This window comes from Brassica napus, chromosome C8, assembly GCF_020379485.1.
Source record: "Brassica napus cultivar Da-Ae chromosome C8, Da-Ae, whole genome shotgun sequence".
Lineage (NCBI taxonomy): Eukaryota > Viridiplantae > Streptophyta > Magnoliopsida > Brassicales > Brassicaceae > Brassica > Brassica napus.
Window position 1 is genome coordinate 39,928,184 of NC_063451.1, and position 14,038 is coordinate 39,942,221.

Sequence of the window (14,038 nt, forward strand, 5' to 3'; positions counted from 1 at the left end):
GTATTTACATAAAGCCACTAAATTTATAAAGTAGTTATATACATAACAAACAAACTGTAGATTAATATCTCAGTTACAAGTCTGAAACAGAAACAAGAGTGAAAGAAACAACATACACGCAAAATCTAATTTAAAGAGGTTCTTCGACACTGATTTAACTGAACAGAGCAAGCAGTCTTCGTTATTAGTAAACAATGGGTGAAGAAAACTATGGCCGTCTTTCAAAGTTTTACACATCATCTGAAAGAACTGTAGCAAGAAATGTAGCTCTGTAAAGACAAAAACAAGAAAGATACAAGTCTTAACTAGGTGTACTTTTGCTCCTGTACACCTCTTCAAGACATTCTTTGGCTCGATGAACTTTAGATTGAAGGTAAAAGCTCCCAGCTTTGGCGTTATTCTCAAACAGCTTGTCGTATTTCTGCATTACAGACCAACCAACCAACTCCTTTTTAGTTATTCACTCCAGAGTTTCAGAGAAAGAAAGAAAGAGAAATGGTCTTACCTGTACTATCTCTTCCCAAGAGGTCTGCTCGGTTACACCGAGAATCTGCCTAGCCTCTTGCTCAGTAATGGATTTTCCTGCTTTACGTACTGCGTTCTGCATCGCTTCCTGCGCAACGCCGGTTTTAGACGCATCTGCAAAAAAAAAGAAGATGCTTGGGTTAGATAGGCCTCTTCCATTACAAATACATGACTCCTCTTGTCTTCATTACATAAACCGTTCTAATAGTCATAAAGAAAAACAAATCACATAATCAGCAGTCACCATCAAAACGAAACTCGTAAACCAATCTATCAATTGAAAAAACACAGATCTCCCTAAGAGAGAGTAAACCATCATTGGATTCACGATGTCAAAAAAAAACTAACATATGTAAAAAACAGAGGATTCACTGATTCGATATAGTAGTCAGTCAATCAAAACAGAGGAATCTGTTTCAGGAAACATATAAACCGTTGTACAAAAAAAATCAAAGAATCATTATGAAAATGCAATCTATCAATCGAAAAAAAAAAAAAACAGATCTTTCTAAGAGAGCATTTGATGAAAATAAAAAAAGTGTTGGAAACTCACTAGCAAGAGCCTGACGATAGGCTTGAAAGAAAGCACGACCCAATATACCAGAACCCATCACAATGAGCTGCGCAATGATTCTCCCTGCCTGTAAAATAGAAACCAAATGAGATATGTAAATTGTTAAAGCACAGGCCTTTTTAGGCCACTACACGCATCAATCAATCAATCTATCGGATTTTCACACAAATCAACAACAAGCGATCCCAAAGGAAGCGAAAATGAATTGACTTTTAATCAAAAGAACATCACGCTTATGATAGAGAGAAAACCTAACTCACCATTGGAGCTGATTAATTGATCGATTGAGATTTCGGAAAGATGCTTCTTTCGTTAAGGAGATTCGGATTCGTTTTCGCGGGCGGGGGGGGGGGGGGGGGGGGAGAGAGATAAACCTGGACAGGAAGGCGATGGAACAATCTAGGGTTCTCTTTTGTTTTTTGTTTCTTTGTTTTGGTTCGTGTTCGTGTAATAAAAAAATGTTAGAAGAAGAAACACGGCCAAGATCGATGACCAGCACGAAGAAGCACAAGGAATTGTTAATGGTATCCAATAATAACAACCAAACAAGTGTTACGTGTTGGGCTTGGGCTGTCGACATATGAGGCCCATCTTTAATTGGGTGGATCGATATTGACCACCGAAAAATTATGAAGCCTTGTTTTTGATGTATTCAGTTTTGTTAATGCTTTAAAATAGTCATGAGCAAAAAGAACGGAATCGAAAATCTGATCCGGAACCGAAATACCCGGAACCGGATCGAATATATTTCTATATCCGAAATAACTGAACTGAAAACCGAATAGATATCTGAATATACTAAAATATTAATCATATATGCATAGGTATTCGAACCATCCAAAATTATCCAAAAATATCCGAATATTTATATCGTAATCCAAAATATCCGAAACTTTTATTCGAATCATTCTAACTATTTTGATATTTTATCAAAATACCTGTTTTTACCCGAATGACTGGACTATCCAAAATAATAGAATCAGAAGCGGAACCAAATGTAAACTGATATCTCGAGTATTTTTTGGTTCCTAATTTTACTATCCAACTTGAACCGAATTTGAAATTATCTAAACCCAACCCGAATCGAAAATATGTCAAATAATAAATGAATTTTCTAGCCATTTACTCAAACTATCCGATACTCAAAAGATCCGAACCAAACCAGATAGATACTCAAAAATGCGTAAAGCATTAACCTACCGACGTCTGAAAAAGAAAGAGACTTGCGCATTGTTCTTGGTATCATCGCCTATGAAATCTAAACTGAACCATTCATCGAGGTTCAGCTAAACCGTACCACTTTGTAGCAAGCAGCACGTCACAAGTCACAATTGGTTGGTCGTGTGCGAGTCAAAGAGTTTTCATCATGATGAGTATATTAAATAAAGAATCAAAGGAATATCCATTTATCATTTTATTCATTTTCTCTAAACTCCCATGATCTGATGACCCAAAGAGATAAATTAAAAAAAAAAATCAAATATTTCCACGAATGCAAGAAAAAAACAACATAACGAATATAAAAAGCTGAAAAAGTTTTCTGGCAAATTAATGTTAGACGCGACAGTAAGGACACGAACAAAGAGACAGAAACGTGATCCAGCCTCGACGGCGAAGAATACGGCGGAGATTCCCAACGATCACCTACTTTGACATTTCACGGCGGCTGAAGTTTCTCCGATCTGATCATGGTGATCGCAGCTGCTTCTTCTTTTTCCCTCGGTATCTCACCTACTTTTAAAGATCTCTCTCTCTCTCTCTCTCTCTCTCTCTCTTCATTGATTAATCCGACGCTGGTAATGGATTCTGCATGATGGCTGCGTGACACGAGCTTAATTAAATCAACCATCATCAACTCTTTTTATTAATGGCGAAAGCATTTTTATGATTCCTTTCTCGTTGACTCATCTTTTTGTTCAATCTTCAGATTATTTTCTGAGTAAAGTTTTGATTTTTTTTTATTTAATGTGGGAAGAGTTATATGTTAATGTCACTGTTAGAGATTTGTGAATCTGTTTATAAAGTCTTTATCTTTCCTCTTTTTCTGTAATTTTTCAGTTATTTCTGAAATTTGGATTAACTCTGTTTTAACTCTGTTTGTTCGGTCTTCAGATATTTTCCTGAGTAAAGTTTTGATTTTTTTGAATGTGGGAGGAGTTATATCTTAATGTCAATGTTAGAGATTTGTTAATCTGTTTATAAAGTCTTGATCTTTCTTCTTTTGCTGTAGTTTTTTCAGTTATTTCTGAAATTTGGATTTAACTCTTTTTTAAATCTGTTTGTTCAATCTTCAGATTATTTTTCCCAGTAAAGTTTTGTTTTTTTGAATGTGGGTGGAGTTATATGTTTATCTCATTGTTAGAGATTTGTAAATCTGTTTATAAATTTTTGATATTTCCTGTAAATTTTTGAATTATTTATTTATTTTTCTGTTATTTGGGGGCATTTGAACATTGTTTGGCATGTATGTCTCATCAGGTCCATCTCATTGCCATCATCACTCTTACACGGATGACTTCCCTTCCTACAAAAGACACGGCAGCGCAAGAAACCGTGCCTTTGATGGATCTGCCTCTGCTAATCTCTCTGTTTTAAGGTACCTGATTAACAATCAAACCTATGTATTCGAATCTGTGTTTGTGCAATGACAAATCTTGCCACCTCCTTGATTCTTTGACCTATGTGTCTAGTGTGTCTATGTCCATGAATATTAGTCCATTGTTTTTTTTTGCTTTTGGGAGTGTTTCTTGATGAAAACGTTTGTGTTTCAGTTCCAGATGCAAGATTCCATCTTTTGGTTCAGCCTTTCATGTACCAACCGGTGGACATGACCTTGGCCTCACCAAAGTTTCCGTTGCTGCTGATTACTCTGACTCTGTTCCTGATTCTTCTTTCTACGGCTATCATCCTCTGGAAGATCTGAAGCCTGGCAAAAGAGTCCAGGAGACAAAACTCTCTCCTGCTGAAGTAGCAAGGACTACCGTCGAGGTTCGTACCCGACAGACTACTACTGTTGAGTTTCATATGAACTATAATAGTGTTGTTTGTTGACCCTTGTTTCATCGTAGGCAAACAGCAGTGCGGTGTTGGTGTTTCCTGGAGCTATTCACTGTGAACCACATGACCATAATTCATGGTCTGAGTTTAAGTATGTCATCGATGATTATGGAGGTTAGTCTCTTATCTATGTTTGCTTCATGTATCAATGTAGTATATGTATGGATCATTTTCTTTCTCACCAGCTCTTTTTTGTCTAATCTAGATATCTTCTTTGACATTCCTGATGATGTGAACATCTTAGAAGATCCTGGAGCTAGTAATCCAGTGGTAAGCCTGTCATTGATCAAGTAGAATATCATGTATATATGTACATAACTGATAAGCTTGTCATAACATACTTTTGTAGAAAGCCTTTTTTGGAATGGATGTCCCACGCTACGAAAACTCAAGGCTCCATGAGGAATATAACATTTCGGATATTGGTAACCTTGACCAAATCATCTTTGATGACCATTATTTCGAGGTAGGTTGATTCTGTTGTTGTTACTCTCTTAGTTTCCTTGCAAAAAAACATGCCAATGTGTCTTGTCTTATTTACTTTGAAATCTGAGCAGATGATGGATTCTGAAGCTGGAGACATCCCTGTAGATTGGGGAATGCCTGACACTTCCAACGGTGTTCATCCTATCTACTTTGCCAAACACATGTCAAAGGCTATCAGCATGAACTATGACAGGAAAATGGACTATCCATCTAATGGTGTATCCATACTGGCATGCCTTAGGCCAGCTTTCCTCGACGAGGAATCCTATATAAGAAGACTGTTTCTCTCGGAAGATAGAGATGACTATAGCTGGGAGGTTCAAGGTCCTTTCCTATTCTCAGATGTGATTAAATGTAACACTATAAACTTTTCTGTTGACATGTTGTGTGTTTTCAGGTGATGAGAATCCAAACGCTAGTTCCAGAGATGACGAGAACGATATGAGTTCTAGTCTATATAGATTAGAGATTGTGGGAATAGAGCTTCTCTCCCTCTACGGTACAGAGGTATGTTTTTTGCAAACCATCTAGTTTCTTTGGTCTCACACTATGCGTTGATGTCAAGATTCTTTGACGTTTTCAGTCTTCTATAAGCTTGCAAGATTTTCAAGATGCTGAACCAGACATCTTAGTACACTCTACTTCTGCAATCATTGAGCGGTTCAACAACAGAGGGGTTAGTTCAGACATTGCCCTGAAAGCTCTCTGCAAAAAGAAAGGTCTTCATGCAGAGGTATTGTATCCAAGTTTCTATATATAGTTTGGAATACACATAACTACCACTCTGGTTTTACATTTTGTATACCAATCTTGCTGCTTTATCGTAATAATGATATGCAGGAAGCTAACCTGATCAGTGTTGATAGCCTTGGTATGGATGTGAGAGTTTTCGCAGGCGCACATGTCCAAACTCACCGTTTCCCTTTCAAAACCAGAGTGAGAGAATGCTAAGACACAAAACATTATACAAAGATACAATGTTTTGATCATAGAGGACATTTATATGCTTATTGTCTTTCTTTATTTTTTGTTTGTGTGACAGGCTACAACAGAAATGGCAGCAGAGAAGAAGATGCACCAGCTACTGTTCCCTCGTTCACGCAGAAGGAAGTTGAAGTCTAACGACGAGAGTTTGAAGGACGCATACCGTTAAAAAAACCGTTATCAAAATCACCAGTCCAAAAGTTAACAGAGCAGGATGTCTGGTGCTTACACGAGTTCTTTGCTCTGACGTTTCTGTACATAATAAAGATGAGCTTCCAAGTTACCGTACTAGGCTGTGTGGAGAACATTGTCTTAGTAAGTTTAAATAAAATATATAAAAAAAAAATTATAAGAATAAATAGAAGTTGATACATTTGATGTAACTTCTATAATAAGTCCAAAATGTTGTTCTCTTTTTACAACTAATTTAAGATCAAATAAAAACCCTTTTTCCTCTTTTTACAAGTGTTATAGATTTCATATTAACTTTTCTCCACAAAATAGTTCCTAACATATATAGATAGCCACATGATCACATACGCTGGTTTCTTACAGACAAAAATGTAAGTGTCTACTGATGTTCAATATACAATGTGAGCAGTTAACCTTCTCATCGTAAGCGTGCGGATCAAACATGGCTGAGACATTGGTCTGAGAAGACCATATTTTCCAAAGATGTTACATGTTTCAGAGGCATGTGCAATAAATAGACATTTTGACATGATAACAGAGAGTGAAGCTGATCATTATATGGTTTTAGTTTTGTCTCATATATTGAGTAAGACTGTGAGTAACGAGTAGAAAAGAAAACACACCAAGTGCAATTCCAATGTAAGTGATTCACTACGGTTGTGTTAGGAGGCAGCACCGTACTGCCAAAAGAGAGTCTCTGGTTTACGTACAGAGATTCAAAGGGAATGGATATCGCTAGCAACTTACATCTCCAGTTGATCAGTGAATAGCATTGAGCCATCACGTTCAAAAATATGCTTCTATGGACCAGTCAAGATATTTATTTATTAATTTTGAAACTTCGTACTGTATACATGTATATGTTATGTAATTCTTTTTTTGCCAACGTATTTGTTATGTAATCATGGATTGCAAATAAAAAGATAATGATTTGATTTTTTTTTTTTTTTTTTTTTTTGAAAAAGGGCATTCTATTAAGCATAAAAACGAAAACTCAAAAGATACAGACCCAGCCAGGCAGTGTTTATGGGGTTTAGCCCATTAGTAATATTTCATATGATAACACATAAAGGAGAACCGACTAGAAGTAATAAAGCCCAGCCCAAAGCAGTTGAAGAGACCAGTAGTTGAGTTATACGTTCCACACAGCAAATAGAGAGGATGAGAGTTGAGGAGATCGATCGCGGAGAGCGGAGATTTTTGATCGAATTGTCGCTTCAATCTGCTTTACAATTGAGTCAGGAGGCTTGAAGATGTGTCGATGTAGGCGCGAGTTCCTTTCAGCCCAGATATAGTACAGCGTGCATTGCCAAGCTAGGAGTCGAATGATCTGCAAGTGACGGGGACCTTGGAGGTTCTGCATGTTGATCATCTCACGGTTCCAATCTTGATCAGGTCGATGACCAGCTCTATTGGCAGTTCTAGTCCAAACGCTCCAAGAATAAGGGCATTGATAGTATATATGATCCCTACTCTCAGGTGCCACGTTGCAGAGCAAACAGAGAGAGGGTCTGTTGGTAGTCCCCAACCCAGTAACCGATCTCTCGTGGGGCACCGGTTCTGGACAAGGAGCCATGCGAGGAAGTTCTGTCTTGGGATGCCTCTTGGTGACCAAACTGCCTTGTGCCATTGGGTTGGTTGATTGTGATGCTTCAGTTCTCCGTAGACAAGACCCGTTGAGAACTCTTGAGAAGAGCTGTTTAGGCTCCAGATATAGCGATCATCAAGAGAGTTCAGGGAGAGAGATGTTAAGTATACCTGAAGTAGAACTTGTTGTTCTGATCGAGCCGCCGGAAGGGACCAGACACCGTCCCTGTAGAGGTCATCAAGAGTTGCAGTTTCTTGGATACCAAGACGTGACCGTTGGGGGAGATTAAGAAACTCGGAAAGTTTCCCATAAGGACTCCAATTGTCATTCCAGAATCTGGTCATCCTTCCATTCCCCACTTCAATGCGAATCCAGGTATAGACCAGTGGCCGTAGACGGAGCAAACGTTTCACCAGCCAGGAGTGGTTGTTTCGTTCTTTTATAGTCCAAAAATTAGAGAGGTTTCCATTGAGAATCTCCTTCACCAACCATGCTACCCATATTGAACCACTTTTAAAGAACAGAAGCCATATTAAGCGTATTGAAGTAGCCGTGTTCCAGGAAAGCAAGTCGCGTATTCCAAGCCCACCTTCTTCCTTCGAGTGAGTGACCGTGTCCCATGAAACTCTAGCCGTATGGTGTCCCTCTATCGTCCCTTTCCATAGATAAGCCCCACAGAGAGAGTTTATTGTCTTGATACAGAACTTAGGTAGTGTGAAAGTGGTGCACCAGAAATTTGTGATTCCTGAAATCACAGTGTTAATGAGAAGCAGTCTCCCGGCAAAGGATAGAGTCTTGGCACTCCAGGAGGTTAGCTTTGCTTTAACACTGGAGATGAGGGGCTCGCAGTTGGCCATTGACAGCTTTCGGGTGCAGAGAGGTACACCCAGATATCTTATAGGTAGAGTTCCATGAGTTAATCCACTTGTTTGCTTGATATGATCTATTTCAGGTTGAGACAAGCCGCAGGAGAAGAAACATGTTTTAGTCAAGCTGACGCCAAGTCCCGATTGTGTCTCAAACTCGCTGAGGACATCCAAAACCCCATTTACAGAGCCAGCACTGCCTTCGACAAATATTAGTAGGTCATCGGCATAACAGAGGTGAGTTAACTTTGAATCTTGACAGTTCGGGTGATAGCCATATTTTCCATCTTCAGCTCCTTTGTTGAGGAGAACTGATAAACAATTCATTGCTATAACAAACAGGTATGGCGAGAGAGGATCACCCTGTCGAAGCCCTCTTTTGCTTTTGAAATATCCTTGGACAGTACCATTGTATCCAACAGTGAAACTTGGTGTGCAGACACACGCTTGCAACCATCTGATATAGAGTCCCGGGAGGCCTATGCTGTAAAGACAAGTGAAGATGAAGTTCCAATTGATGGTGTCAAAGGCTTTGGCGATGTCTACCTTGATTGCAATCCGCTTGGCGCTCTTGTTTCTGTGATAACCATTGACTACCTCAGCGGCTAATACTGTATTCTCAACCAGTAATCGGCCTTGGACAAATGCCGTTTGGTTCGGGAGAATCAGGTCAGTGAGCATCGGTTTTAGTCTTTGAACAAGCATCTTCGATATAGCCTTGTATATTGTGTTGCAACATGATATTGGGCGGAAGTCACTGATTACTGAAGCCCCGGGTCTCTTAGGTACTAGTGTTAATATGGTTGCGTTTGTTGCTGCAGGCATAAACGCAGTGATGAAAAAATTCTGGATAGCACTAGTTACTTCAGATCCTAATACACTCCAAGTCGCCTTGAAGAATCCTGAGGTAAAACCGTCTGGTCCCGGTGACTTATTGCTGTTAAGTTTCATGATCACTCTACAAATCTCCTCCTGGTCAGGGATTCTGATCATAGCCTGAATCAACGCAGCAGAGCATCTGTAGTGGAGCACACGCTGGAACCAGTCTAGCGAGCACACAGAGACATTCATTGTCGCAGGGGCAAGTATGGATTGGAAATAGTTTACGGCGTGCTGTCCCATGGTGATAGGATCTGAGAGGATAACGCCAGAAGGCAGCATGAAGAACCGGATAGAGTTGAAAGACGCACGCACTTGGACCAATCTGTGGAAGTAAGTTGTATTGAGATCCCCTTCTTTTAACCAGTTTACTCTCGATTTTTGCTTGAAGTAGGATTCCTCTATCAATCTCAGAAAACACCATTTGTCATACAACTCTTTCTCTTGCTGGAAAAGGTCTGGGGTGGGATTGGTTAGAGCTTGTACCTGCACAACTTGAAGCAAACAGTTAGTTTCTCTCACTCTCTCTTGAATATTTGAAAAATTGGAACGATTTAGTGATTTTAATGCTCCCTTTATTTTTCTGAATTTGTAGCAGAGAGTGGAGAGATTAGACGCAATGCCACCGGCCTGATTCCAAGCATCCACAACGGTTTGGTTAAATTTGTAATGTTTGGTTAGGTAGTTAAAGAACTTGAAAGGCCGGGTACCAGCTAGAGGTAAGGGAACATGAAGATCAAGCAAGCAAGGAGAGTGATCAGAGAAGTTGGGGGGAAGGAAGGAGGCTAGGCTGTTAGGGTAATGGGAGATCCACTCATGGTTGGCAAGAAGCCTATCAAGTTTCTCCGCTACAGGGTTGGAGGGACTCTTATTTGTCCAAGTATGCAAGGGGCCAGCGTATCTCAGATCAAATACTTCAAGCTGATTGAGCACATTCCGGAGTGAGATCATGGGCGCAGTTAAGCAGTTTACCGCCATTGATGAGTGCTCAGCAGGGTGGGTAATTTGGTTGAAATCCCCTCCGATGACCCATGGCGCATTGGAGAGGTCAACGGACTGGTGGGTGTTGATTAAGTCCACCCATAGGTCTTGTCTCTCGTCATGGGAGTTTGAGGCGTAGACTGCTGTGAAGTATATTTTGTGGCAGTGGGGAAATTCAATCTCACAGGTCATCGACTGCCTGGAACTAGAAATGACTTTCACAGCCACAAGAGATTTCCAAATGAGTATGATCCTGCCGTCGGAGTCAGCTGAGTGGTTGCTGGTATAGTTCCAACCTTGACAGGCTTTCGACATTACATGATTGAGTTGCGGTTCCTTTATGTGTGTCTCTAAGAGATCTCCAAAAATAGGCTTATGTAACAAAAGCCACTGGCGTAACGGGTCGTGCTTGCTCGGCTCATTAAGTCCTCGAGCATTCCAAAAAAAGGTCTTAGTACTCATAGAGAAAACTCCGGAGGCACTCCTTGGATAAGGAGAGGACCTACACTAGGAGTAGCTGCAAAAAGGTTGGGGAGAGAGTTAGGGTCAAGGTCAATGGGTGGGTGATTTTGATCGGAGTCAGAAGCTAGTTTTAGGGATTTTTTAGGTGAGGAGAGCAAAATAGCAAAAGGGTTTTGGGCGAGAAGGGAAGAGTGGCTGGCTGAGATAAAAGGGCGCTTTAGATTTGGTTTGTGCTTTGATGGGTAAAGGAGTTTTCGTGGGAGGTTTTGGGCTGGAAGGGCAATAGCAAGAGATACTTTATAAGGGTCAGTGGAGAGAGCAAGGGGTAGAGTTGAGTCAGAGACAAACACCTCTTCAATAGGAAACGGGTTGATGGGTGAGGGGGTAGAAGGAGAGGGTTGCACAACGGTGGGGAAGGGGATGGTGGGTTTGAGAGGGGGAAGGGTAGATGAGGAAAAACAAGGAGGAGGGGCACTGGTAAATTCAAAAGGCGGAGCAGAATGTTGAACAATCAAGGGAGTGAGGTTCTGCTCAGCAATTGTATTCTTATTTAGATCCGTAGATGCAATATTTGCGCCAACCGTAATAGTTTGCCCTACTTCTTTATTACCGGTGTTTGTAGCTCCTTGTTGATTAGGGTCCTTTTTTGCTGAAGCACTTTCCGCAGGGACCCATTTTGTTTCTCGTCTAATTGTATTGGATGAGATAAACTGATAATCATACATGAATTTGTATCTTATAAATATTGTAGAAAATATCACAATACTGACATTCTAAATTGTAGAGTTTATTTGAAAATTACTGCATATATTAAATTAAAAATATAATAGATAATTTTTTTTATTTTTAAAAGAAGGAAAAGGTCAAACTTCATTCCAAATTAGAAAGCGAGTAAGAATAAGATAAAGATGTAGAAAATATTATTTTGATTAACAACCCGCTGATTAAAGGATCATAAAATATGGAAACAAAGATAAAAGGAAAACAGGAAAAAGGAAATTACAACAACAATAGCACTATAAATATGCAGCAATAGGACAAAGCTTTCTACTACTCGAATAAACAAAGCCTCTAATTACTTTGGGCAACTCACTCTGCCTTCAGAAAATTCATTAAGCTTCGTGTTCACCAAGCAAATCATCAACATCATGTCTTTGTCTTCAAGAGCCGTTCTCGTCGTTATGTGCTTTCTGTTCTTGTCGTGTACACCACTCTTTACGTCGGCAACAACAACAACAGTTCAAGGACTTCAGCCTCGATGTGAATCTCACATCTTCAACAACGGAAAACATTACCGTTCTTGCAAGGATCTTCCCGTGTTAGACTCGTTCCTACACTTCAGTTATGCTCGAGAAACCGGAGTTCTCGATGTTGCTTACCGTCATGCCAATCTTGAGTCTTCTAGTTGGATCGCTTGGGCCATAAACCCGACCAAAAAAGGCATGTTAGGCGCTCAAGCTCTCGTGGCTTATCGTAACTCAACATCTGGCGTCATGCGTGCTTATACTTCAAACATCAATAGCTACGCTACTATGCTTCAAGAGTCTCCTCTTAGCTTTCGTGTAACGCAAGTATCCGCCGAGTATCTTGATGGAGAGATGACGATATTCGCAACTATGGTGCTGCCTCCTAACACAACCGTTGTGAATCACTTATGGCAAGACGGTCCGTTGAAGGAAGGAGATAGACTTGGGATGCACGCAATGAGTGGAGATCATCTCAAATCCATGTCCACTTTGGATTTGCTTTCCGGACAAGTCACCGCAACCAAATCAGTTAATGGAAACATATTGTTGGTCAAGCGAATCCATGGATTAGTAAACACAGTGAGTTGGGGGATTCTCATGCCTATTGGAGTTATGGCAGCACGTTACATGAAGACCTACGAAACATTAGATCCCACATGGTTCTACGTACACGTCGTTTGTCAGCTCACCGGATACTTGGCCGGTCTTCTCGGAGGCCTTGGAACAGCGATCTACATGGCATTGCATACCGGGATGAGAAGCACAGCGCATACCGTGATAGGGATTTTAATATTCTGTTTAGGGTTCTTGCAAATACTTGCGCTCAAAGCAAGACCGGGTAAAGACCACAAATACAGAACATACTGGAACTGGTATCATCACACGGTGGGATACGTGGTGGTTGTGCTGAGCGTGTACAACATATACAAAGGGTTTGTTATATTGCAACCTGGAAGTGGATGGAAGATCGCATACACCGCCATCATCTGTGCTATTGGAGCGTTTGCAATTGTGATGGAGATCTTGCAGTTCAAGAAGAGATGGGGTAGCTTGTTTGTGAAGAAATCGGAAGACCTACAAGAAGCTAATCAAAGTGCTTTTAAGAAGGAGATTTTGAAGTTTATGAACAGATGGGGTGACAAGACACCGGAAGACCTAGAAGCTAATCAATATGCTTCCACTGAAGTGGTCTAGTTTTATTCCTTTTCCATGTACTGTCTATAAATGTCACTGTCTTAGACAACTCGTGTTGGATCATTCTTTATATTTTTTACGTGTAGACGATTCAGTATGACCAATAAAAGTTGTTTAAAGTCGAATATTCAAATAAGAAATAGTTTCAAGAATTTAAATAGACCAATATAATGTTTCCAAAGAGGAAATTTTCAATACTTTTGAGTTGATGTGGTTCTCACAAAGGGTTCTCACAGGACACCGTACGAGTAGTTGGGGCCAACCGCAGTGCTGCATTTTATGTGGTGAACTAGGGATCACCTTTTCTTTGCTTGGCCATACACTTTTATGGTCTGGTTGAAGTTGGCAGGAAATCTTTTTGGATTGGAACCTGACCCGGATTGGGAGACGGCGCTGTCTAGGCTACTTACGGGTTCGTATGATCACCTGACTTTCATTCTTTTGAGACTGGCCCTGCAAGCCACCATATACTTTATCTGGCGCGAACGCAATGAGAGGAAGCACAACTCCAATAACAAGTCAGTGGATCAGGTAGCCAAGTTAATTAACAAGTCCGTGCGGAATCGTATCTCCTCCACTAACTACGTACTCAATCCCAAACTACAGGGAGATGATACGTTGGTCTGAAGCACATGTTAGTGCAGTTTAGGCTTTTGGCTAGTTTCACTTATATAGTTTCTGAAAACTCATTATAGTTGTACATATATTATTATTTTGCGATGATCAATAAATTTAACATTTCATCGGAAAAAAAAAAATTTCAATACTGACCATAACTGTGGGGAACGATTGCGCCAGTAACATTTTTAAGTGAGGAACAATTGTGTTTATTCTGAATAGATTTGTATGAAGATCACTTTATCAAAGTCCCTAAACTAATCATCTTATATAGTTACAGACAGATAGATGATCATGAGGCTGCTGGGTAATGGTAACAAATAAACCTTTAAAACCTAAACCCATAAAGAAGCTTTAACATTTTTTTGACCAGCTTAGAAGATGT

General features: G+C 40.1%; 3 protein-coding genes across 3 annotated transcripts; 2 read left to right on the top strand and 1 right to left on the bottom strand.

Moving 5' to 3' along the window:
- Nucleotides 1-22: 22 nt before the first annotated feature.
- Nucleotides 23-1,603, bottom strand: LOC106368354 (mitochondrial import inner membrane translocase subunit PAM16 like 2). The gene is made up of 4 exons (XM_013808296.3): nt 1,360-1,603; nt 1,079-1,166; nt 506-639; nt 23-421 (listed from the first exon to the last, which is right to left on the bottom strand). The coding sequence occupies exons 1-4, from the start codon at nt 1,360-1,362 to the stop codon at nt 302-304; spliced, it is 345 nt and encodes a 114-aa protein (XP_013663750.1). The 5' UTR covers nt 1,363-1,603; the 3' UTR covers nt 23-301.
- A 943-nt stretch (nt 1,604-2,546) lies between these two features.
- On the top strand, nt 2,547-6,083 carry LOC125591178 (uncharacterized protein At3g49140-like). Its single transcript, XM_048764798.1, has 11 exons — nt 2,547-2,821; nt 3,578-3,695; nt 3,871-4,087; nt 4,168-4,270; nt 4,362-4,426; nt 4,506-4,622; nt 4,714-4,966; nt 5,040-5,149; nt 5,226-5,375; nt 5,483-5,578; nt 5,685-6,083. The coding sequence occupies exons 1-11, from the start codon at nt 2,788-2,790 to the stop codon at nt 5,793-5,795; spliced, it is 1,374 nt and encodes a 457-aa protein (XP_048620755.1). The 5' UTR covers nt 2,547-2,787; the 3' UTR covers nt 5,796-6,083.
- Nucleotides 6,084-11,442: 5,359 nt separating this feature from the next.
- Nucleotides 11,443-13,989, top strand: LOC106363618 (cytochrome b561 and DOMON domain-containing protein At5g48750-like). Its single transcript, XM_013803335.3, has one exon. It carries the CDS (start codon nt 11,743-11,745, stop codon nt 13,033-13,035), a length of 1,293 nt encoding a protein of 430 aa, XP_013658789.2. The 5' UTR covers nt 11,443-11,742; the 3' UTR covers nt 13,036-13,989.
- The last annotated feature ends 49 nt before the right edge of the window (nt 13,990-14,038 follow it).